Source organism: Astatotilapia calliptera, chromosome 11 (assembly GCF_900246225.1).
Source record: "Astatotilapia calliptera chromosome 11, fAstCal1.2, whole genome shotgun sequence".
NCBI classification, from domain to species: domain Eukaryota; kingdom Metazoa; phylum Chordata; class Actinopteri; order Cichliformes; family Cichlidae; genus Astatotilapia; species Astatotilapia calliptera.
Genome location: NC_039312.1, coordinates 13985311 through 14010061, shown reverse-complemented (window position 1 = coordinate 14010061; position 24751 = coordinate 13985311). Strand labels below are relative to the sequence as shown.

Sequence of the window (24751 nt, the reverse complement as noted above, 5' to 3'; positions counted from 1 at the left end):
CTGCAACACTACATGAATTTAAGAATTTGTTTGTGCCCTTTCCAGGTACAGTTTCAGTCTGTTGCTTTTTCTGCAGACTACTTTCTGCCATGACTTGAAAGCGAGTGTAGTTAAAGGAGAGGTGCTCATTAGATAACACTTATTTTCTCAGGATGACAACATGAATCCGTATATATTCGAATTATATCAGTATTCTAATAGAAAAGTTTGAGTCTGTGTTTATTAGCAGCAAAAAAAGAAGCGTTATCACCACGTACAGCCCATAGTAAAGAACCTCACTGAAGCAAATGCACACGTTTGGGAGGGAAAGCGTTAAAGTATGTGTGCGAATGTGCTGATCTGCTCTAGTGAGGTTAAACCGCTGTTAAACTGATTTAATGGCTTAATGGTTGAGTGGGATAGGCTGGAGGTTGGGTGCAACCATGAAGAGCTGTAAAGGGCCATTGAGTGTTATGCCCTCCACCCCACCTAGCTCAATAAATCTCTTCATCTTGCGTAAGACAAGAGTGAAACATCAAACCAGCTATGGGATGAACATCTGTTTTCTAGTAGATGCCTACAAATTGCTTGTGATGAGGTCTAGAACCTTGAACTGTTGCACATCAAGGCTACTCTGTAAGGATGGTTATCAGGAAAAAGGATAAAGAAAATGAGAGGAACTCCACAAGATGATATAAAACCTGAGGCATGTTAAGCATGTTGCTTCCAGACAGTGGCTCACAGACCACTGGAGGGACCGGTGTAAGGCATGTGCACTAATGACTTTGTCCTTGAAAGCAGCTCCTTTTTACTGCCGAGGCTGCAGTTTGCCTAGTAAACTTTCAGCAGCAGGACAAAGTAACCGAGGAGTGGCGATAGATGGCTGTGCTAGATTCAGCAAGGTAGAGGACAAATCACAGCATTACTTGACAAAGAAAGACCGGATCATCATCGTTTAATTGTGTAAACAGGTACTGATCTGATTGGAGAGAGCCCTGACAGACAGTTTCAGAGGGTGCAGACTTTAACAATATGGCCCATCCTAAAAAGTAGAAGAGCTTTTATTGTGCAAACAGTGAACTCTAGTGGCAGCAGTGTTGGTTCCCTTCCCTAAATTTAGCTCTGTGGTGCACTTCGCTTAATCATCTCTCTCTGCAGGCAGGGAGGAGCATATCATAAGATGGATAGATGGATGGTAGGAAGGTGCGGAAATTCTTGCCAAGATAAATCAGTCACTGTTGCAACTTGCAAGGGAAAATATGCCTTCATTCCATTTTAGGGCTGAGGCCCATTTCCCACATGGAAAACACACCCAGTAGACCAATATATCTGCAGACTACGAAAAAAGAGAGTACTTTAATTATTCTGTTTTTCATCAGTTTATCATCATGTCCACCATCAAATCCTCCAAAGTCCAACTATCACTTAATTTCTGTTCATACGCTTTTCTCGTTCTCTTGTTTCTATCCTTTCCTTTTTCCCCATTACTCATATCATCTCTTCTCTTCTCTACCACCAGCATTCGAGGGTAGAGGTAGGTGCTGGCAGTAAATATGTAGCTGGTCAGTATCTCACTGCATGGAGGCTGTCTCCCCTCCCTCATGTTTGTGCACCATCACATCTTTCCCTTGTCTTTTTTGCTTTCCCTCACTTGTTTTGTTGTCTGGTTGCAAAAGCACAGCGCATCTGTTGCATAAACAATGAATTCAGTTAACTGAAATCCAAAAGGTTAAATCATTTTTTCTAACCCTTGATGGTCTCTTATTTTATTTAGAGTCCTATTCATCATGTGTCAGGCTGCCAGCTGCCAGCAGTCGGGCTTGGCTGCTCGTGGCTATGCATTCTTGACATGTGTAGAATTGTGCTCAAAGCACTGTAGAGAACTTACAGTACGTGACTCTGCAGGTGTTTTAAGCCGTCAGCTTTCAGCAAACTGCACCACAATTTGAGTTTGCAAATCTCACGTGGAACAGGTTATTCCAAGTTGTATCATCATGAATCCCTTTGACATATTCTCTGCTGTGTTTTCCTTTTTTTTTTCCCCACCGTGACAGTCACAGCGTCATGTGACAGACCTGTATGAAGACCTTCGAGATGGACATAACCTGATCTCGCTGTTGGAGGTCCTCTCTGGAGAAACACTGGTGAGTACAGTCTCTTGATTTTTGTCAGTTATTCTTTCGCAGTCCTCCAGCATCCAAACCCAAACCTAATCCCGACTAACTACACAAGGATTACTTTAATGAGGTCGACCTGGAATGCCACCCCTGTGGCAACAAAATGTAAAATATTAGCAGCCAAGTTGTCAGTCAAGAGCTTAACCTGAGCTGAACTACGCTAAGCAAACACCTCTTAACTTCCTTTTCAGTGTACCGTCCTCTTCTTCCTATTTCACTCGATATATTTTAATTACTTTCTTCTACTTCTCTCTTTGTTTTGCGTAACGCTTATGTATTTCATATCCTGGGGTTCAAAATTGTACACAAAGCTTTTCTGCTGCTGCTGCCCTCCACCGGCTTCAGCTCTGCTCATTTTCACAATGCATCCATAGCTATAACACATTGCTACCACTTTAGACTGTGTGCGTGTTTGTGAACTGTGCTCCTATCTGATCGACGGTTCTTCTTTTCTGCTCCTCCTTCTCCCGTTTGCCTTCCTTTAACCTTCCTCTGTGTGTGCTGATCATTGCCGTCTGGCCTTCGCCTCCTCTCCTTTGCACTGCTCTTGCTGGGGCTAGCCGAGGGAGAGAGACATGGCCAGGAGCGTTCGGTTGGTGAGTGGGTTTGGAACTTACAGTAGGCATTATGTTTTTGTTTTAATGATTTATCGGCACTTTTCCGGTTCTTTGGCTGCGCATGGTATCCACGAACTTCAAGCCATGATGAGTTCTGTTGCTGGGACTTTTTTGTTTCTTGTGCTGACAGGCTTGCTTTCATCATGTAGCTGCTGTGAACGTATACAAGAAAATATTTAGTTTGATTTCTGTTTGTTTGAGAATTTCTCCTTGATTTCTGTTTGAGAAGCCCAGAAACAAGCCACGCAACATGATTATATATTTGCTTCCTGACAGATGGCTTAAATTTGGCTTAGCTAATGCAAATTTCCCATAAGTTTATTTTTTTGTTTCTCTGGTAAACTAAAGGACTAAGACGGAGAAAGGAGAACAATTTCACCTCTCTATTAAATGTTTTTCATTTTCATTTTGGTTTTTACATCATACATTTTTTGTTTTTTATTTGTTGCTATTGGTCCTTTCTAATGGCAGTAGCACTGAGTACCGAGTGTCTGCAATGTAACTAAACACTTCTTTATCTGTTCTTTCACCTCTTCAGCCTAGAGAGAAAGGCCGCATGCGATTCCACAAACTTCAGAATGTACAGATAGCACTGGACTTCCTCAGACATCGGCAGGTATGATATGTATAACGATACATCAAACCCTTAAAAACCAGACTGCGAATATCAATCGTTAGAAGATGACTGATAGTTTCAGCTGTAATCCTGCAAGTAACGTGAGTGTTTTGCTTTCTTAGGTCAAACTGGTTAACATCAGAAACGATGACATAGCTGATGGGAACCCTAAGTTGACCCTGGGGTTAATATGGACCATCATCCTCCACTTCCAGGTCTCCTCTTCTGTCAGTGTTATGTTTCATTATATTATTGCTGTCTACCTCTGTCTCTGGGATTTGAACCTCTCGGCTGCTGCTTCCCATCTCCTTGGAGCCAATCAGAGGGGACTCTGCTCTTCAAAACCTCTCATAAAGGACTTTTTTTTTAATCAATTGCTCTCATTAAATCATATTCCTCATAGAAGTATTATTTTAACATAAAAACTTTAGTCAGGTATTTAGAGTTTAGTAGCTAATACGAACCGTTTAAACAAATATAACACTGTCAGGGTGTGTTAGTGTGAGTCAATCTCTCCCTGACTCCCAGGGGGAGGGCGTGTCAGGTTGGAGTGCACAGCTTGATGGCATCCTCCACGCCCTACCACATACTCTCCAGGCCTTTCTTTCTGCCTTTCCTGTGTACGCCAAAAGCTGCCAGGCAGAAATCCCTGGGTGATAGCCTAATAGTCACGGCCTCACCCTCAGTCATATAAAAATGGTTGAGGTTTTGATTGCAGAAAGCTGAAGCTAAGCAGAGGGAAAAAAAGGTGAGAGTGGCGTGGTTTGATTATGGCATTCTGGTAAAGATAGTATTGTGCCCTCTAGATACACACTGCGTTCCCAGAGTCTTTATACTTTTATACAATAGAGGCAAAATAAGAGAGCTGGGCTGTGGCTGCTGATGAGTCATAAAGGCTCCAGACTAAAAAGGGAAGAGAAAAACTACTCCCCACAAATCTGATCCGATTATCCTAAATTAACTTGATCACAAAGGAAAGAAGATGGTTTGATCCAAGAAATCTTTGGAGGATGATTTTAATTGCAGATTTAATTGCCAGTCTCGAGATACAGTAATGGGGTGAGTATTAGTAATGAAGTAATGATGGCTTTATACTTTTTATTTTCTTATTTTTGTTTTTTACTGAATTGAATATTTAAAGTGTTATCGCATCTGTAGAACAGAGCTATTAGAAGAGAAGAATCTGAGTTTAGCTCGCCCATTTACACTTCATTTACCCTCAGTTAAATTGGAAAAAAAGAGAAAAACCAAGACTGCTATGACTCATCTTTCCTACCATCAAAATCCCCAAATGAAACGTTATCCAGATGCCACAGACACAGTGGTGTTTTCCAGCAATCCGTCAGGCAAAACTCGACTACCTCCTGTGAAACACAGACACTCTGTTCTCAGCCATGAAATATATTAAAGGTGAAATGACTAAGGTGTCAATTAAGGTGGTGTTGAGCAATTCTGTTTAAACTGGACCTATTGTGACTATTTTCAGTTCCATTTTTTAACTTGAATTCCACTAAAGTTTCTTTCAAACCAGCTTTCTTCTGATTGGCTGCCTCTCGAAAACAGCTATATTTAAGAAAAGCATAATAGGTCCACTTTAAACTGCATCTTTTGGGTTTCCACTAATGATGGATTGCTTCCACATTCCTTGCGTTAGCCACAAATCCTCTCTGTCTTCCACAAGTGTTAACGCTCTTTTGCATGAAACTGTTACAGATCTCAGATATTCAGGTCAACGGCCAGTCAGAAGACATGACGGCCAAGGAGAAGCTGCTGCTCTGGTCTCAGAGGATGACAGATGGCTACCAGGGCATCCGCTGTGACAACTTCACCACCAGCTGGAGGGATGGCAAACTCTTCAATGCTGTCATACACAAGCACTAGTGAGTGTGCACAGTTTTTTTTTTTTATGGAAAATAAGCCCAACGCCAATGGCAACAAATATGCTAGTATTACATAGAACAAACTGAAAAGCCCGCTGCAGGTCCCTGTACCGACCCTGTTCCAAGCCTGCACTGCCAACATAACAAGACTTAACATATTTAAGACTGACATAATAGCATTGTCTCCAGAATGGAGCACTTTCTCATAGCTTTTTTGCACGGTCTTGTCATGACACACAACCATCCATCCATAAGTTTTATTCAGTATAGAGTGCACTGGAGCAGGAGTGTGATGTTGGAACGCTTTCAGATGTCAAATTACACTTTATAGTGCCAGTTTAAGCCTGCACTGTAATTAAACTCGGCCTCAGCATTGACAGAAAGAATTTTTTTTAGACATGATAAGCACAAGTGGCTGTTAAAAGCTACTATGGCTGATTTATTTTAACTAAGAGACAATAAGTCACAGCATATAGCTCCTTCCATACAGAGCCTCAACATACTGTGCATAGCTGCAAACGTATTTACTTTGTTTGAACTCAGTGATACAGTTGGACTATTTTTGCCACGATCTCCCTTTAAAAATGCCTCTTATAGATACTTTTCCGCACCTGACTGTGCACATGCTCATGCTGCTTCAATAAAGAGCCTTCATGCAGATTCCAAGCCTTAAGGCTTAGAATAGCACTGGTAGGTGTTGGCCCCGAGTAACTCTGTGCCTCCTTCGGCTGCGTTATAAGATGGTAATTCCTGCGTTAAATGCAGCTGGCTTGTTAAATTGTTGGGAACCTAAGTTTGAAAAGCTAAATCCAAAGCTCTTTTTGTTGAAGCCTAAATATGCTACATCCCACAAATCTGTTGTGGGTCTTCTTAGTAGAATTAGTGGGTGCTTTGTGTGTTATTATCCTGGGAATTGAACATGCGTGCATTTCTCAGGATATCCGCAAATGAAGTGAAGTATTTTGTTGGTCCTAAAATGACGGTATTCATACATAATTCCAGAGTACAAATGGGACAAAAGCTACATTTCATAAGACAGAGGTGTATTTCTTTAGATCCATTATTAGAAAAGAAAAGAGAAAAGACTCTTGCAGGGGCAAGTTTTCTTGAACTTCAGCTCGTACCTGCACTGTTTGTTTTTTTTCTTTTTGTAGGAGGCTGCTGAGGCTGGCTCATTGCTGCCTTTCATGCAGGTCAGGGGTGTGGTGTGTGGGCGTAACTGTAGCACTCTGTGTCTGCTACATGAAAAGTGTAACGTTACTTGGTGCTGAGGCATAACTCAGGGTAATCTACTGTCGAACTGTCATTCATCCGGCGAATTCAAGATTTTCCAGGTTTTCTGCACATGTGTGATGGTTTCCAGCGTGGATTTGCAGAGACGCAGCTGAAGTTAGGTTTCAGGGCAAAGAATTCGAGCAGGGATCACAGCTAAAGGATTAAGCAGATCCTCTGAAGATGATGGACACCTGAGACAATGCCAGGATGCATTTACATGCAATGGGCAAGCCTTAAAAAAGATTTGCTCAAATTAACGCACCTGTTAACTACAGTCGATACAGCTTTTGGACCTTCTTGTTGGTGTTAAAATGCTCAGTGTGAGGAAGAAGTCTAAAAAGAAGAAGGGAAGCCTGGGCTTCATCAGGAACTTGTCAGAAAGTGTCAGCGATGTGGACAACAGGGTGGTCATGTTGTGTGAGGATATCCCATCAGAGGGATCTTCCTGGGACTCAGGACGGGGCTCTAATAGCTCAGGGGCCCGCTCAAGCAGCGAAGAATTGGGGCATGGATGGAGGTCCCGAAGCTTTCACGGAAGAGGGGGTCAGAGCATGAGCAGTCCACCAACGCCAATAAAACAATACTCTGTTCGAGAAATCCGTCATGCTGTGTCTTCTCCTGTGTACAGATACAATGGGGACCATTCCACTCTAACGATGAGAGATTTGTATGTATCTGCATATACTCTCTTTTGCTTGCACGTTCGAATTTGTAGATTTGGAAATGTCTTTAAAACTGCCGATTGAAAATTTTGTAATGGGGATTGCGTGCATGATAGATAAGGAGATAAGGCGAGGCATTCAATCATCCTGCTCTGTACTCTGGAAATTTGAACTTTTGCCTCTTGTGGGAGTGAAGCTGCGGCTGGTTGCCAGCCTAACTTGTGTCAGCTTTGATTATGTTAGCTGCTCTGTAAATTACATTCCACCTATAGATGCTCTGACATCTGCCAGAAAGCGTCAAACACCCTGAGGACAAAAAGGCAGGTGCTCATGCAGCTCTGTCAGAAACTGAACAGGCGGGCTCTCCTACAGCATTCAGCCACAGGCAGAGGGTCTAAGACAGGGGCGCTAAACTCATTTTACACCGTGGACCACACATAGCCCACATTGGTCCAAAGTGGGCCGGACCAGTGAAACTACATGATAAATGTGTAAAACTACAGAAAATATTCTGGTAGTTCATTGCTCTGACTGTGCTTTTATTATCAAATATAAAGTTTTCATTCATTCACATTAATATGTTTACTGTGGAATCCATGCCCCACTTAACATTTTCTAAAGCTGTCCAGTGGGCCAGACTAGAGTCTTTGCTAGGCCGATTATGGCCCCCGGGCTTTATGTTTGACACCCCTGGTCTAAGAGGTTCTACTGCTAATATGCTGTATTGGGGTCATGTTTATGAAACGTGCTGGCAGAGACTGCATTAATTCTGCAAATGCATTCAGGTGTGATATTTATCTTCCTATCATTTTCCTCTGAGTTGAGGCATTGGTGGTGTCATTTTATATGTGCGCCAAGCTGGAAGCGTTTCTAGTCCTTTCAAATGCAGCTTTTTTGAAGACAACATCCTACTTACCCACTGGGGACTTCTCAAAACCAGTGCTTTTGAGAAGTCTGATGTTATTACACGTTAGGATATAGAATCAAATGTTATTGGGAGTTATTCTGAACATTGGACTCGCGGGCCTTGTGGCCTTGTGGGTAATCAGTTGCATTTTTGTGTTCCGTAGTCCCAGACTCATCAACATGGGCAAAGTGTATCAACAGACCAACCTGGAGAATCTAGAACAAGCCTTCAGTGTGGCTGAGAAAGATTTGGGTGTGACCCGCCTGCTGGACCCTGAAGGTAAAAGTGTTCAAAAATGTGTTCAAACAGACACAGACAACCTTTTTTTTTTTTTTTTTTTAAGACCGATTTCAGCTGAAGTAATTCTGTTACTCACAAACTCCTGGTGACTATGTCACATCACATAAATTTACCATATCCTTTCAGATGTTGCTGTCCCACACCCAGATGAGAAATCCATCATCACTTACGTGTCCTCCCTGTATGATGCCATGCCTCGCACTGATGTACACGACGGCATGAGAACCAACGTAAGGAAAACATGGAGACAGTGAAATAAAAAAATAAAGCGTCGCAACATGAACGCGCACTTTAATTTGATCTGATGGAATGCTCTATCAGATTTAATCAGGACTGAAGAAGCTTGTGACTGTGCCTAAACTTAGCTTTTGTAGTCAGTTTTATTCTTATCCTGTTAAAGCTTCAAAGACAAATTGAAGTCTTGTGAAAGTAAGTATCACAGGAAATGAACAACCTGTGGTGTTTACAGCTACCAAGACAGTGAGGATTTGAACATTTATTGTCACCCATTGTCTGTTTATAGAAAAACATGTAGCTTCCGCACACGCACAAACTCGTTTACTTGATTCAGTGTCCAGAGTTTAAAGTTGAGCTGTGTTATAGTGAATATTGAATACATCTGAGGACTTTTTCTTTTCACATTACTGTCCTCACAGGCGTGGCTATGACCCCACGTACATGAAATCCAAAAAAACGCTAAAAAAACCATGCTCCTTTCTGTCTGGCCCCACTTATTATTTCTCCCACTTTCCTCCTTCAGCAGTTCACACTTTAACAACCTCTCCTCTAGCCTCTGCTTCTTTGTCTACTCGCATAAGACCTGGATTGTTGCCACCTAATTGAGTTTAGGGTTGTGTGTGAGTGAACTAAAATGGAGATGCAGGAGAAGAGCCCTCCTGTTTCTTGTTGTTAAACTCGCAGCTATCTTTTCTGCTGTGCTGGCTGCAGGAGCTGGAGCTGCGCTGGCAGGAGTACTACGAGCTGGTGACTGTTCTGCTCCAGTGGATCCGTCACCATGTCATGATCTTCGAAGAGAGGAAGTTTCCTGCCAGCTACGAGGAGATAGAGGTGAGACGATATGCTAAGGATATGTGCTTATTTTGTCTCTAGGCCAGGGATTTTGTTACAGGCATGTTTGCAGTTGAGCAATATCGAAAGACACACCGATAAGTTCTCATTATGTTCTTAAGAAACAATTAAAACATAGCACCTGTCTCAAAAATGGGAATACGTTTGCAGCCATCCATTATTGGATCAAAGGACATGCTTACATAATGTCTGGCTGTAGGCAGATAGAGACAACTATACTCACAAGCATTGTTGTACTGAAGGTGGGGCAGTGCTGGAGCTGAGAAAAGACAGCCATAAGGCAGATAATGCTTAAGTTAATCCTCGGGAGAATCACCACTCCCTGTCAGCACTCCCTTTACAAAAGCATAGCGTGACTTTAGTATTTTTCTACATTTCTTTGAACGTCTGTATTAGTAGAATATTTGTATTAAAAGTAGCAGGCTAGGGTGTTCTTTTTAATATACTCAATCAAATTCATTTAGACACTTTGGGGCAGAAAGATTTCCGAGGCTAAATGAGTTTATTGTGGTCACAGGAATGTGTGAATACTGTTTCACCCCACTGCTGGTCACAGAGCTGTCACAGGATGTGTTACTTTATTGTATTCATACTCATATAATTAGGGTTTTACCATCTGACAATTCTGATTTTAAAAAAAATACCAGGAACTTTTATAGATAATTTGAGGTCTATAAAATTATTAGAATGAATAAAGGGAAATCTAATTTAAAAATAAACAATTTCTTTGTGTTTCTTTTTTTCCCTTTAAGCTTCTTTGGCGCCAGTTCCTGAAGTTCAAAGAGACAGAGCTGCCAGTGAAAGAGACTGATAAGAGCCACTCCAAACACATCTACCAGTCCTTTGAGGCAAGTTAACCAACAATCATTTAATTTAATAAGTTGAATTCTGTTCCGTTCCTTCAGCACTGTTATACCAACGCTTCACAACTAAATGCTTTCTACTTCCATATACAGAGTGCAGTGCATGCTGGTCAGGTCAAAGTCCCTCCAGGCTACCATCCCATTGATGTGGAGAAGGAGTGGGGTCGACTCCACGTGGCCATTCTTGAGAGAGAACGACTCCTCAGGATCGAGTTTGAGAGGTTGGGACAGATTTATAAGACATATGATGATTGTGATCAAGATTGAATTGCATCAGTTTTTCTTTAGCAAGGACTGCTGTGCTAACAACAAACTGCAAAAGAAAAATCCCTTGAGAGCCATATTTAATAAGAAGGTGGTGATATAATTGTCAACCTTACTGGGAATAATGCACAAATATACCAAGTTATAAATAAAACACATGTGACGCATTTGTTTTTCTAAAAATAATAAAGAGTTTAACTCTTCATAGTTAACTTTGGGAAAAGAGCTAAGCTAACATTAAATCCTAGTAAGGGACATATTTTCAACTGGAATAAACAGATGATCATAGGCTAGTAAACTAAATCCATTTAAAACACAAAGACACAGTTTTATCAAAGGCATTTCATGATAATTGACAAAAGGCAGTGAGCCTGTTGCCTGTCTTTAGCTTTATTAAATTAGCCAGTTATGTTCATTGGGGAATGGCAAAATAATATCCAGTTGCATTTTATTCATTATATATTAATATTTGAATGGTTAAATAAATAATTGCCTTCATTTTCCCCCTCTCGAGTAGCCAAATTGTTTAGCACATTTGTTCTTTTCTGGTAGCTAAAACATTCTAAGAGTATTTTTCTGCATTTGTGGGTTGCTCTATAATGAGATAAAAGGGTTGTGTTCCCCATAACTGGACGCACATAAAGACATAATTAGGTATGAGAAAATTGTACATTTTTGTGTACTTAGAACAGCGTTGTGTCACGCTTGGGACAAAATGGGATGGCTTCTTGTCACAAGACAGCCCCGTCATGTTGCAGTCTCGCAGCCTTGTTTATGGAGTTCTCTGGGATGTGGAATGACTGAATGGACTGACCGGACTTCTTTGTAAGAAAGGCATTTTTGTCCCCCTCTGGGCACGTACGTGGCAGAGTAATGGGCGTGTGAGAGCCAAGAAGAGCCAACTTTTTCATAGCTTGAATTGAAATCTGTTGAGAAGAAATGCGATATGGCTTTTGTGACTGACCCTCACAAACTGGAGTATCTGCTGCAACGCAGGGTCCCGTAAGTGTTGTGAAGGTTTTGTTGTGAGCTCTGGCGTGTGTTACACGATGGGCGTTTAGCTATTAAATAATGGGGAGGACAGTTTATCCATTTTCCTCTTGATTTAATTTGATTGCTCTGATCATATCTAGACTCGAGAGACTTCAGAGGATTTGTGGTAAAGTCCAGAAGGAGTCAGGAATGTGTGATGAGCAGCTTACCCACCTGGAGACCCTGCTGCAGACGGTGAGTTAAACTGCTATGTGTTACTGCAGTATGAGTTGACAAACTGAGATGAAATCCAGAAACCGAGTGATTAGTGTACAAAGGGAAAGAAAAAATCACAGGAATGCATTTTCCAGTCACTGTCATTAGCATTTTTTTGTATCCTGATGTGCGTGACCAACTAAGAACAAGGCTAAGATTAATACTTTAATTGGCTTCCTTTCCTCCAGGACATCCGTCTGCTGAACGCAGGGAAACCAGCTCAGCACGCAGCAGAGGTGGAGAGGGAGCTGGACAAGGCAGACAATGTCATTCGCCTGCTCTTCAATGACGTGCAGGTACTCAAGGATGGGCGCCACCCTCAGGCTGAACAGATGTACCGCAGGTGAGTGCTGTGTGTGTGCTGAATTTAAGTGAACTTTCAAAATAGAAAGCTGAAAAAGCAAGGGCATTGTCAACTAACTGCTGTCTGTCTGTACTTGTGTGTGTCTGTGTTTTTATTTTTCATTGACAGAGTTTACCGCCTCCATGAGCGCTTGGTGAATTTGCGCACTGACTACAATCTTCGTCTGAAGTCTGCCGTGACTACTGCCCAGGTCCCAATTACCCAGAGCGTCCAGCAGACCTCCGTGAAGGGACGGCCCGAGTTGGATGACGTAACCTTGCGTTATGTTCAAGATCTCTTGGCCTGGGTGGAGGAGAACCAGCGCCGCATCGATAACGCAGAGTGGGGATCTGATCTGCCTTCGATGGAGTCCCAGCTGGGCAGCCACAGAGGCTTGCATCAGACCGTGGAGGACTTCAAATCCAAAATCGAACGGGCTAAGGCTGATGAGGTAGTGTTTCTATCGGACCACTAAAAAGTCTACATACAGATTTTAAGTATGTATAAAAGTGGTTCCCTATTTCCTAATAATGTCATTTTGTGGTTTTCATATACAATAGACCCAATTATCTCCTGTCAGCAAGGCCACATACAGAGAATACCTGGGAAAACTGGACCTTCAGTATGGCAAACTACTGGTAAATATTCATAAATAATCTGATTTCAGATTTTAATCACTCAGCACAAAAGGTTGAAGCTATAAATATAAGCTATGGATCTTTAATCAGCTGTAAATATTCCTTCTTCTTTTTTTCAGAACTCTTCCAAGTTCCGCCTAAGAAATCTGGAATCACTGCATGCCTTTGTCAGCGCTGCTACTAAAGAGCTGATGTGGTTGAATGACAAAGAAGAGGAAGAGGTCAACTTTGACTGGAGTGACAGGAACACTAACATGACAGCAAAGAAAGACAATTACTCGGTGCGTTTAAGAAGTAGAACCAAATCTAAAATTTCACAGTTGCTCATTTTTATCCCCTAATCCTGCCCTGTAGATTCACTGACAGATGTTCAACAAATAAGCAGATTTTCAACTACATCTGTTCAATTCTTCAGGGTCTCATGCGAGAACTGGAGCTGAGGGAGAAGAAGGTCAATGACATCCAGACTTTGGGAGACAGACTTGTCAGGGATGGACATCCAGGCAAGAAGACCGTTGAGGTAATTGCAGTAGTTAATCCAGCTGAGCAGAAGACATCTGCATGCAGAATATAGACCTAAATGTGTCCAAACTAATGCACTGTCATTGTCATATCTTCTTGATCTCTACCAGTCCTTCACAGCTGCCCTGCAGACTCAGTGGAGCTGGATCCTCCAGCTGTGCTGCTGTATAGAGGCTCATCTCAAAGAAAACACAGCCTACTACCAGGTATGGAACACAGACATTTAGGAATATAAATCTCCAGGATAATCATCCCTCATATTTATAGAGTCAGGAATATTGTCCGCCTCATGTGATCTCCTTCTTTACAGTTCTTTGCCGACGTTAAAGAGGCTCAGGACAAGATGAAGAAAATGCAAGAGAACATGAAAAAGAAATACAGCTGTGATCGCTCTACAACAGCCACACGCCTAGAGGATCTGCTGCAGGATGCTGCGGTATGTACATGTTCAAATGCATCGTACCGCACACACACTTTAATAAAAGCATCAAGATAGGGGTCTGCTTTCTTTTACTGTAATCTAGTTTAATCTTCTTTTCAACAGGAAGAGAAAGAACAGCTGAATGAATTCAAGACTGTGGTGGCCGGCCTGAACAAGAGATCCAGGTCAATCATCCAGCTGAAACCACGAAACCCCACCACTTCCATCAAAGGCAAACTGCCCATTCAGGCTGTCTGTGACTTCAAACAGCAGGAGGTTGGATTATTTCCACTGTGGAAATGCTTAATCATTCACCATTGCAATCATGATTGCCACAGATCCTGAGACTACATCTACTTTAATATATCCTGGCTTCTTTTCAGATCACTGTCCACAAAGGAGATGAGTGTGCACTCCTCAACAACTCTCAGCCCTTCAAGTGGAAGGTCTTGAACCGTTCTGGACACGAGGCGATGGTGCCTTCTGTCTGCTTCATTGTACCTCCTGTCAACAAGGAGGCTGTGGACGGTGTGTCCAGGTGTGGCTATAAAATTGATCCCCTATGTGACGACGACATCTTGGCTTGATCATGTCAATTATTTAATTTGTTTTTTCTTTTGTTCCCATAATGCACAATATTGTCCTACTGTAGTCTGGATGCAGGTCATCAGGGAATGGTGTCCATGTGGCAGATGCTCCATATAAACATGAAGAGTCTACTGTCATGGCAGTACCTGATGAGAGACTTCACACAGATACGCTCCTGGAACATCACAATGGTTGGTACCAATGTTCCCTCTAAGCTGCGCACGTGCGCAATTGTGCACTGCTGGCACGGTCTCTGTGCAGAGAAAATCTGTGTTGCGCACAACAAAAATCTAACCTGAATTGAAATTAAAATTAATACTTTAACAATTCTGTTTTGCAGTGTTAGTCAGTAAGTGACTGGCTGCTCCCATATGGGATTAGAACGATGCCACCTTATCCCATAGTCCAGCAAATGATGCGATTTACATTCGTATATACGCAGCTAATCAACGTGATTGACAGGCTATGACAGCGTCCTTATGTGCCGACGCCGGTGTTTTAGCTAGCAAAGCGGCGTGGCTGATGTGGAGTGAAGCCACATTAATGACAACGTGAACAACCATTGGAGATGTGAGCAGGACAGACGAAACAATTAACGGAAAAAGTGTGAACTTTATACCAGTTTTTAAATTGTGTTGATAGGCCACGTAAAACCAGAGTTATGATAAAAAATATATGCAATCTTTGTTTGTTTTTTCCTGATTACTATTGTTGTTTATATTTACTGCGGGAATAAACGGTAAAAACGGCGTTTTATAAGAAAAAAGGCTCGAAAGCGCTCTCCACCTGTGAGCAAAAACAAACTCCACCCCCTCTCCCTTTCCTATTCGTCCAAAAAAGTACCATGTCGACCAATCAAAAAATGATATGGCAACGTGGTATCTAGTTGTTAAGAAACGGGGGGAAGTTTTAGGAGTGACGGTGGTGCTTTGAGATGTGAGAGATTTGAGACGTTTAGCGCAAATCTTGTGTAGTTAGTGTGTACTGTAGTTTTTGTTGTGTGTGTCAGAACAATGAGGTGACTGCTGAATGTTACAGGTGTTACAGCAGTGATACATCTCCTGCTGTCAGGCCTGCAGGTTTCAGGCTGTTCTCCTTTATCTCATAGTGGACAGAAATTATTTTTTTGGAGTGGCACAAATTGTGTGGCATCAGATTTGATGCAGAACAGCTGATTGTTCTAAAAATAGTTTGAAATGTTTATTTAAAAAACCGCCTTGGCTGCATTTAAAAAAAAATAGCTGCAAAAAACTTTGTTTGCCAAACTGAGTTACTTTAAAAAGAAAGAAAGTTGTGTTTTCAAAATTGGAGTTCAAGTTTTACTTCCAATAGTGTTAACATACTACACAGGTCAATGACTAGATTTTTTTTTACATTTTCATTGCAAGTGGGCTAAAGCAGTTAATTAAAAGTAGTCTAACATAAATGCTGTAATTTGATCATTTTAATAAACCATGTAACTTGGATGGATTAGATGCCGGCGTGACCACAGTGCACACGTCTGATGTCGCTCACAGTGGTCCAAGGGACCGCTCAGGGAGTTTGTGTGTTCGCTCAGACACGTGAAAAATTAGAGGGAACATTGGTTGGTACTAAAGTAAAAGTATCACCTAAAACTTGTAGAGCTGACAAAGAGGGGAACTTCATTGTGGTTCATTCCATGTTTGGAAATGGAAATTCCATTTCAGTGTGTACCAAGTTTGGTGTAGCTGACGATAAAAGGGGCCTTGTTTGTGCTTTGACAACATTGCGCCAAGTCCTGTCTCCTAATTCCTCCACTGCTTCTCTTCATTGTGTGCAGTTAAAGACCATGAAGCCAGAAGAGTACAGGCTGATCATGCGGAATCTGGAGCTTCACTACCAGGACTTCATGCATGACAGCCAGGACTCGCAGCTCTTCGGCCCCGATGACCGCATGCAGGTCGAGGACGACTACACCAAGTCCACCCAGCATTTCGACAACCTGCTTCGCTCCATGGAGAAAGGTGAGATCTGATTTTAACAAACTGATTTTAATGATTCATAGTTTTACCGAGGTCAAGTGTGTAGCAACTGAACAGTATATAACTGTCAATTCACCTTTCAGGAATAATGGTTGTTAGGGTTAAAGGTGAGTGACTTAAAGCAAGCACAAACTACTGCTCACCAAACTAATATGTGTACACGCCTTCCAGCCTTTGATGGAATGTCCCAAAACACGTGTTTGTCTTTAGTCATGTGTGAGTGCACGTTGCTTTGATTTTCAATATGCATTTTCTTTGTGGCAGCTCTGCACCAAGTAGAATATGTGTTCTGATTTTAGGTACTTGGGTAGTGCATATGTTGTGTATGCTATAGATATGGCTGGAGCTGCGTGTATTTTACACATCATATATGAAGAACTGCATGGAAGGTGTGACACAGGTGATCGAAAACATTACAGTGCAGCAGTACAGCATTATCTATTTGTGGACATGACATCTTAGAATGTGTCATATTAAAATTGAATTGAATGTTTCATACTAACAAGAATAGTTCAATTTCAGAGTGCTTTAATTTCACAGCCATTGCTGGTAGGTAGCGTAACAACAGCAGTGACTTTTGCGACTCGACATTCATGCAAAAGTATGGGATGAGTTTGACTATCGATAGTCTTTATTAGTCCCAGAGTTGGGAAATTCAAATATAGCCTTTTCAAAACGGATGATCTTTTCTATTCCTACGATTCTAAACTAATACAAATGTGTTCACAGGTCAACAGAATGAGACTCTGTGTAAGAACTACATCTCTGAGCTGAAGGACCTGCGTCTGCGTATAGAGGACTGCGAGGCTGGTACTGTGGCACGCATTCGCAAACCTATGGAAAAAGAGCCTCTCAAAGAGTGTATTCAGAAGACCACAGAGCAGAAGGTACAGAGCTCAAATTTAAATGTGTTCTGTGCAGAAATGGCAATGAGGCATCAAATGAAACCAAAATTAGCTGTGCTGTGGTTAAAAGACGGATAGGTTTGTTGGATAGTTGACTAAATGTGTTATTGATGAGAAGCAAAAGTAGCTAACTGAACCAGAATCCATGCAGAAGGATGAAGTGGGGGTTGAATTAATGAATCGTTGCAGTAGGTTTAAAATGTGGAAACACAGCAGAGAATTAAAATCAATTTAAGTGCTTAACAGCTTATATGTAATTCAATGAGAGCTGGGATGCTGGCGTCAATCCAGCAGCTGTACAGCCCTGCTAGTAGGTGAAGTTCAGCTTAGGGCTTTGTGCAAAAATAAAAGTTTTGAGTTATTTGAGTTTGGTTGACACATAAAAATGGGGTTAAATTGTTAACAATGGCAGAAAACTTGCCATGTGCCTCTGGTTCCTGCTCTCCTCGAGCTTAGTTTAATTAAAATTTTAAATGTTCCTTTTTTTCTTTCAGTTGTTCATAGTCGGCTGGCTTGGATTTTTTTGGTTTTTCTTTGTTCTTCATGCTTGTCTTCTCTGTTGTACAGAAAGTTCAGGGAGAACTTGACAGCCTTAAGAAGGACCTTGATAAGGTGTCTGTTAAGACACAAGAAGTCTTGGCCTCCCCTCAGCCTTCCACCTCAGCTCCTGTGCTGCGGTCAGAGCTCGACCTCACTGTACAGAAGATGGATCATGCCCACATTCTTTCCTCTGTTTATCTTGAGAAGTAAGTCCCTAAAAACTGACTGCAAAGAGAAAATGTGCTGTTTTCTAGTGCACTTAGAGCTCCTTAATTAATTTATTGCTCCTTGTCTCAGGCTAAAGACTGTGGAAATGGTCATCCGCAACACACAGGGTGCTGAAGGCGTTCTCAAGCAGTATGAGGACTGTCTGCGTGAAGTTCACACTGTGCCCAGTGATGTCAAGGAAGTAGAGACTTACAGAGCAAAGCTTAAGGTAAACAATACATGACTTATTTTCTTGCCAAGCCTCTTTTTACAGAAATCTTACTTATGTTACAAAGAACTATTCTCAATTGATTCTGTTTAAGAAATAGAAGTCACACTTTTAATAGTAGGTTTGCCCGGTTCTGATGTATTTACAGACTGTTTATTGGTGTTCTTTGTACAAAACTTGCAGAAAATGCGCACTGAAGCTGAGGGTGAACAGCCAGTGTTTGATTCCCTGGAAGAAGAACTGAAAAAAGCCTCTGCCGTGAGCGACAAGATGGCTCGTGTGCACAGCGAGCGCGACGTTGAGCTCGACCACTTCCGCCAGCAGCTGTCCAGCCTCCAGGATCGTTGGAAGGCCGTGTTCACCCAGATCGACCTTCGCCAGAGAGAGCTAGAGCAGCTCGGCCGCCAGCTCGGTTACTATCGTGAGAGCTATGATTGGCTAATCCGCTGGATTGCCGATGCTAAGCAAAGACAGGAGAAGATTCAGGCTGTGCCTATCACCGACAGCAAAACGCTGAAGGAGCAACTTGCCCAGGAGAAAGTATGTTCAACGATCTAATATTAGCACCATTATTTGCTTTATTTTCGAGTGAAACTGCTGAGATTAACTTTTATTTGAACCCTTTTCCTTTCAACACAGAAACTGCTGGAGGAGATCGAACAGAACAAAGACAAAGTTGATGAGTGTCAAAAATATGCTAAAGCATACATTGATACTATCAAGGCGAGCCTGAAATAACACTATTCTGCATATTTTTTCGATAAATCTTGCAGTTTAGAGCATTTACTGAAATAACCTGTAATGTGTTTCATGCTAATAGGACTATGAACTCCAACTGGTTGCCTACAAAGCTCAGGTGGAACCTCTTGTCTCGCCCCTCAAGAAAACCAAACTGGATTCAGCTTCTGACAACATTATTCAGGAGGTGAGTTTATGAGTACTGGAAATCATTACAGAAAAAAGGTAATTTTTTTTTTTAATTGAAGGTTAACTCTACCACTAACCACTGACCCTGTGAAAACAATATTCCTGAAGCTGTTGCATTTCTAAATGTTATTTTTTTCTCTCCTGTATCAGTATGTAACACTGAGGACCAGGTACAGCGAACTGATGACTCTGACTAGTCAGTACATCAAGTTCATCACAGACACGCAGCGCCGCCTGGACGACGACGAGGTGCGTGACAACTGGCCGAGGATCCCAAACAAACTAAATTCTATCTAACATTAACCTAACAAACCAATCAAACTGACATCTAACCAACACAGATGAGAAATTGCCAGTCACTGAACCACAGGCATGCAAGCACGCACTTTTCTTTGTGTGTTTTATGCACACACAAACCCATATATACATTATATTTAATGTACAGGTGACAAATAGATTCTTTACACTGGTTATGCGTGAAACATTGGCCTGCTGTAGCTGATATTTTTTCCAGTGAAATACACACGTAAGGCTAATATCTAATAGGGATTAGTTAAAATGGTATTTAAAGTTATTAAAAATACCAGAAAACAAACAGTGTATAAAGCTCATTCACCCACGTGGATGCAGTATGAAAGTAGATTTGTTAAGTTGGAGTGTTAGGTTCTCCATTTCCATCCATTCTGTGTGTTGTGTCATTTATAGACTTAGAACGAGGGGTTCTTTCTTTCACTCTTTTCAAGCTTCCTTTTTCTTCCTTCGCATTAATTCCCGAGGTCAAACCCAAAGTTCTGATCTAAGGTTCAACCTGGTTATCATGATCTTCAGCTCTCTTTCTTTTTCCACAGTAACACAACTTTAAAGTGTTACATTATTTTCTAACCCTGATGTTTTGTTTCCTTCTTTGCCTCTCTTAACTGCTTGCCAGTGCTTTGCCATGATGAATGCTTAACCTGTGCATTAAAGAGGTAAATTATTCAGTGTTTTTGGGGTACCTACCGACCCTATTACTTTCATCATCCTTTGTCTCTGTCAAACTCCATCGGACATTTTTTTCACTCCATTCTTTATATAAACACTGCAGCCATTCATACTGTCTCAAAGTCACTAATATTCTTACTAACAGCTCATCCTGTAAATTTACAACTTTTCCTGAAATTAACACAGCCATAAGCGAGCTTCCTAATATACACTGGGTTGACTTGAGCCTCTTATCATTGACTTCGCCTTTGCTTTCTCCATTTTGTCACAAATAGTGATTTAAAGAACCCCCAGTGCATGGGATAAGATTAAAAAAAAAGAGTGGTGATTTCTAACATTAAACTATTTCAACAAACCTCACTTAAGTTTTCTCACAAACTTTCAAATGCAGGAAACATGAGCATTAGAAGCTCGCCATAAATTCTATTCATGAGTGTGGTGAATCCATTTATAGTGCTAATTTAAACAGTTTAATTGATCCAATTTTATGGCACAGATTGACATAGTTCAGTTACAGCTACAGTCACATGCCATGTTTTTCTTGCTGTGTTGTGAAGTGATATTTTGTTCCCATACATTAATAGATCCACTGCCATCTGAAGCGTTTTACTTGCATCGTGAATTTAACATGACTTTGATGAATGTGCATCTAATTTGCAACTAGTGAATGATCTTTTACTAAGCTAATTTTAACATTAACATTGCCTGGGTAATACAGTACATTTAGATGCTTGTTGCAGTGTGTGTTTTGGCTGTGATTACCACAGTACTTACAATTTTAATTCACACTGCTTCGAGCAGGTCAAATGTGATGTATTACCTTTAACCTGTCATGCTTGATTATAATCCTTTCTTTACCATTTGCTTCCACTAATGCAGAAAGCTGCAGAGAAACTCAAAGCAGAAGAGCGGAAAAAAATGGCCGAGATGCAGGCAGAGTTAGACAAACAGAAGCAGTTAGCTGAAGCTCACGCGAAGGCTATTGCCAAAGCTGAGAAAGAGGCTCAAGAGCTGAAGCTCAAAATGCAGGAAGAAGTAAGCAAGAGAGAAATTGCTGCTGTAGATGCAGAGAAGCAAAAGACCAACATCCAGCTGGAGCTGCAGGAGCTCAAAAATCTCTCAGAGCAGCAAATCAAGGACAAAAGTCAACAGGTAGATGAAGCGCTTCACAGCCGGACTAAGATCGAAGAGGAAATCCGCCTCATCAGGATCCAACTCGAGATAACACAAAAACAAAAGTATACCGCCGAATCTGAGCTCCAGCAGCTTCGCGATAGAGCGGCTGAAGCAGAAAAACTCAGAAAGCTTGCCCAAGATGAGGCTGAGAAGCTCCGTAAACAAGTAAGTGAAGAGACGCAGAAAAAGCGCCAGGCTGAAGAGGAACTCAAGCGCAAATCTGAGGCAGAGAAGGAAGCTGCTAAACAAAAGCAAAAAGCTCTGGAGGACCTTGAAAACCTCAGGATGCAGGCCGAGGAGGCTGAAAGACAAGTGAAGCAAGCAGAGATTGAAAAGGAAAAACAAATCAAGGTCGCTCATGAGGCTGCACAGCAAAGTGCTGCAGCTGAACTCCAGAGCAAGCACATGTCATTTGCGGAAAAGACCTCAAAGTTGGAGGAATCACTCAAGCAGGAGCATGGTGCTGTCCTTCAGCTGCAACAGGAAGCAGAACGCCTCAAGAAACAACAAGAAGACGCAGAAAATTCCAGAGAAGAGGCTGAAAAAGAGCTCGAGAAATGGAGGCAGAAGGCTAATGAGGCTCTTCGTCTGAGGTTGCAGGCCGAAGAAGAAGCTCACAAAAAGACCCTCGCTCAAGAGGAAGCTGAGAAACAAAAGGAGGAGGCAGAGCGTGAGGCTAAAAAGAGAGCCAAAGCCGAGGAGTCAGCCCTGAAGCAGAAAGAAATGGCTGAAGAAGAGCTTGAGAGGCAGAGGAAGATAGCCGACAGCACAGCCCAGCAGAAACTCACTGCCGAGCAGGAGCTCATTCGACTCAGGGCGGACTTTGACAACGCAGAACAGCAGAGATCCCTCCTTGAAGATGAACTTTACCGCCTGAAGAATGAAGTCGCTGCAGCTCAGCAACAAAGGAAGCAGCTAGAAGATGAGCTGGCCAAAGTTAGGAGTGAAATGGATATCCTCATTCAGCTGAAGACTAAGGCAGAAAAGGAGTCCATGTCTAATACAGAGAAGAGCAAGCAACTACTTGAGGCAGAAGCTGCCAAGATGAAGGACCTTGCTGAGGAGGCAAGCAGGCTTAGAGCCATTTCAGAGGAGGCTAAGCATCAGAGGCAGATTGCTGAGGAAGAGGCAGCTCGTCAGAGGGCAGAAGCTGAGAGAATTCTCAAAGAGAAGCTGGCTGCGATCAGTGAGGCCACTCGCTTAAAAACAGAGGCCGAAATTGCCCTGAAAGAGAAGGAGGCAGAAAATGAGAGACTCCGGAGGCAAGCTGAGGATGAGGCTTACCAGAGGAAAGCTCTTGAAGACCAGGCCAACCAGCACAAGCAAGAGATTGAGGAAAAGATTGTGCAACTCAAAAAATCCTCTGAGGCAGAAATGGAAAGACAGAAAGCCATAGTGGATGACACACTCAAACAGAGGCGAATTGTCGAAGAAGAAATCCGGATTCTTAAACTCAACTTTGAAAAGGCCTCATCTGGAAAACTGGATCTGGAGCTGGAACTGAACAAGCTGAAAAACATTGCAGATGAAACCCACCAAAGCAAGATCAGAGCCGAAGAGGAAGCAGAGAAACTGAGGAAGCTTGCCCTTGAGGAGGAGAAGAGGAGGAGGGAAGCAGAGGAAAAGGTGAAGAAGATTGCTGCTGCAGAGGAAGAGGCCGCCAGGCAGCGTAAGGCAGCCCTAGAAGAGCTTGAACGGCTGAGGAAGAAAGCAGAAGAAGCCAGAAAGCAGAAAGATGAGGCTGACAAAGAAGCTGAAAAACAGATTGTTGTGGCCCAACAGGCAGCCCACAAATGCAGTGCAGCAGAGCAACAGGTTCAAAGCGTCCTTGCCCAACAGATAGAAGACAGCATCACGCAGAAGAAGCTCAAGGAAGAGTATGAGAAAGCCAAGAAGCTGGCCAAAGAGGCCGAAGCTGCTAAGGAGAAAGCAGAAAGAGAGGCAGCTCTCCTTCGTCAGCAAGCAGAGGAGGCAGAACGGCAGAAAGCAGCCGCTGAGGAAGAAGCCGCAAACCAAGCCAAGGCTCAGGAAGATGCCGAGCGACTGAGGAAGGAAGCTGAATTTGAAGCTGCCAAACGAGCCCAAGCTGAGGCTGCAGCGCTCATGCAGAAGCAGCAAGCTGACGCTGAAATGGCAAAGCACAAAAAGCTGGCCGAGCAAACGTTAAAACAGAAGTTCCAAGTGGAGCAAGAGCTCACAAAGGTTAAGCTGAGGCTTGATGAAACTGATAAGCAAAAATCTGTCCTAGATGAAGAACTCCAGCGCCTCAAAGACGAGGTCGACGATGCCGTCAAACAAAGGGGCCAGGTGGAGGAGGAGCTGTTCAAAGTCAAGGTCCAGATGGAGGAACTGCTCAAACTGAAAAATAAAATTGAGGAGGAAAATCAGCGTCTGATTAAGAAGGACAAAGACAGCACACAAAAACTGCTTGCTGAAGAGGCTGAGAACATGAGAAAGCTTGCAGAGGACGCTGCTAGGCTTAGTGTGGAAGCGCAAGAGGCTGCACGCTTGAGACAAATTGCAGAAGATGACCTTAATCAGCAACGGGCACTTGCGGAAAAGATGCTCAAAGAGAAAATGCAAGCAATTCAAGAAGCATCTCGACTCAAGGCTGAAGCAGAAATGCTCCAGAAGCAGAAGGACTTGGCTCAGGAGCAGGCTCAGAAGCTGCTGGAGGATAAACAGTTAATGCAGCAGCGCCTGGAGGAGGAATCCGAGGAATATCACAAGTCACTGGAAGTAGAGCGAAAAAGGCAATTGGAGATCATGGCTGAAGCTGAAAGACTCAGACTTCAGGTTTCTCAGCTCAGTGAAGCCCAGGCCAGAGCTGAAGAAGAGGCTAAAAAATTCAAGAAACAAGCCGATACAGTTGCTGCCCGTCTTCACGAGACTGAAATTGCTACCCAAGAAAAAATGACTGTAGTGGAAAGACTGGAATTTGAGAGACTAAATACCAGCAAAGAGTCCGATGATTTACGCAAAGCTATTGCAGACCTAGAGAACGAGAAGGCTAGACTGAAAAAGGAGGCTGAAGAACGTCAAAATAAGTCTAAAGAGGTATTGTGTCAAAAATGGCATAACAGAGCAGCTTATGTCATTGTTAACTCTATCAAAAAGCTAACTCACTTCATTCTTAAAGTTTCCTCTGTTCCTTCCTTACACTAATCATATCACCATATTTTTTACTGAATATGATTTAATTTTTTTCACAGTGCACTGTGCTCATGCAGAAAACAACCTGAATGTGCAGCCGTATCATGCAATGTTGACATGCTTCATTTTTTCTTTCAGTTTCAAAACTCATTTATCCCTTAGCTTGTGACAAAATTAAAAACAAACATTATTATAAATACAGTTCGAAAACCAGATGAACTGTTCAGCAATTTGAGCAACA

General features: G+C 42.3%; 1 protein-coding gene across 17 annotated transcripts in view; it reads left to right on the top strand.

Moving 5' to 3' along the window:
• plecb (plectin b) overlaps positions 1-24751 on the top strand; it is a 130323-nt gene that overhangs the window by 94595 nt on the left and 10977 nt on the right. For 8 of the 17 annotated variants that reach the window (XM_026183393.1, XM_026183397.1, XM_026183400.1 and 5 more), the window contains 32 exons: positions 1499-1513; positions 2034-2123; positions 2717-2752; positions 3312-3389; positions 3512-3604; positions 5103-5269; positions 8277-8392; positions 8540-8643; positions 9362-9481; positions 10255-10350; positions 10459-10586; positions 11763-11856; positions 12066-12220; positions 12350-12671; positions 12781-12858; positions 12978-13139; positions 13274-13378; positions 13491-13586; positions 13691-13816; positions 13925-14077; positions 14185-14339; positions 14454-14580; positions 16191-16374; positions 16476-16499; positions 17122-17279; positions 17865-18043; positions 18135-18273; positions 18457-18813; positions 18913-18996; positions 19094-19198; positions 19351-19449; positions 21061-24414. In XM_026183393.1, the coding sequence (XP_026039178.1) occupies positions 1499-1513; positions 2034-2123; positions 2717-2752; positions 3312-3389; positions 3512-3604; positions 5103-5269; positions 8277-8392; positions 8540-8643; positions 9362-9481; positions 10255-10350; positions 10459-10586; positions 11763-11856; positions 12066-12220; positions 12350-12671; positions 12781-12858; positions 12978-13139; positions 13274-13378; positions 13491-13586; positions 13691-13816; positions 13925-14077; positions 14185-14339; positions 14454-14580; positions 16191-16374; positions 16476-16499; positions 17122-17279; positions 17865-18043; positions 18135-18273; positions 18457-18813; positions 18913-18996; positions 19094-19198; positions 19351-19449; positions 21061-24414 (7299 nt within the window). The remainder of the gene's footprint in view (positions 1-1498; positions 1514-2033; positions 2124-2716; positions 2753-3311; positions 3390-3511; positions 3605-5102; positions 5270-8276; positions 8393-8539; positions 8644-9361; positions 9482-10254; positions 10351-10458; positions 10587-11762; positions 11857-12065; positions 12221-12349; positions 12672-12780; positions 12859-12977; positions 13140-13273; positions 13379-13490; positions 13587-13690; positions 13817-13924; positions 14078-14184; positions 14340-14453; positions 14581-16190; positions 16375-16475; positions 16500-17121; positions 17280-17864; positions 18044-18134; positions 18274-18456; positions 18814-18912; positions 18997-19093; positions 19199-19350; positions 19450-21060; positions 24415-24751) is intronic. The other 9 variants (XM_026183396.1, XM_026183392.1, XM_026183401.1 and 6 more) reach the window with 6 other exon arrangements.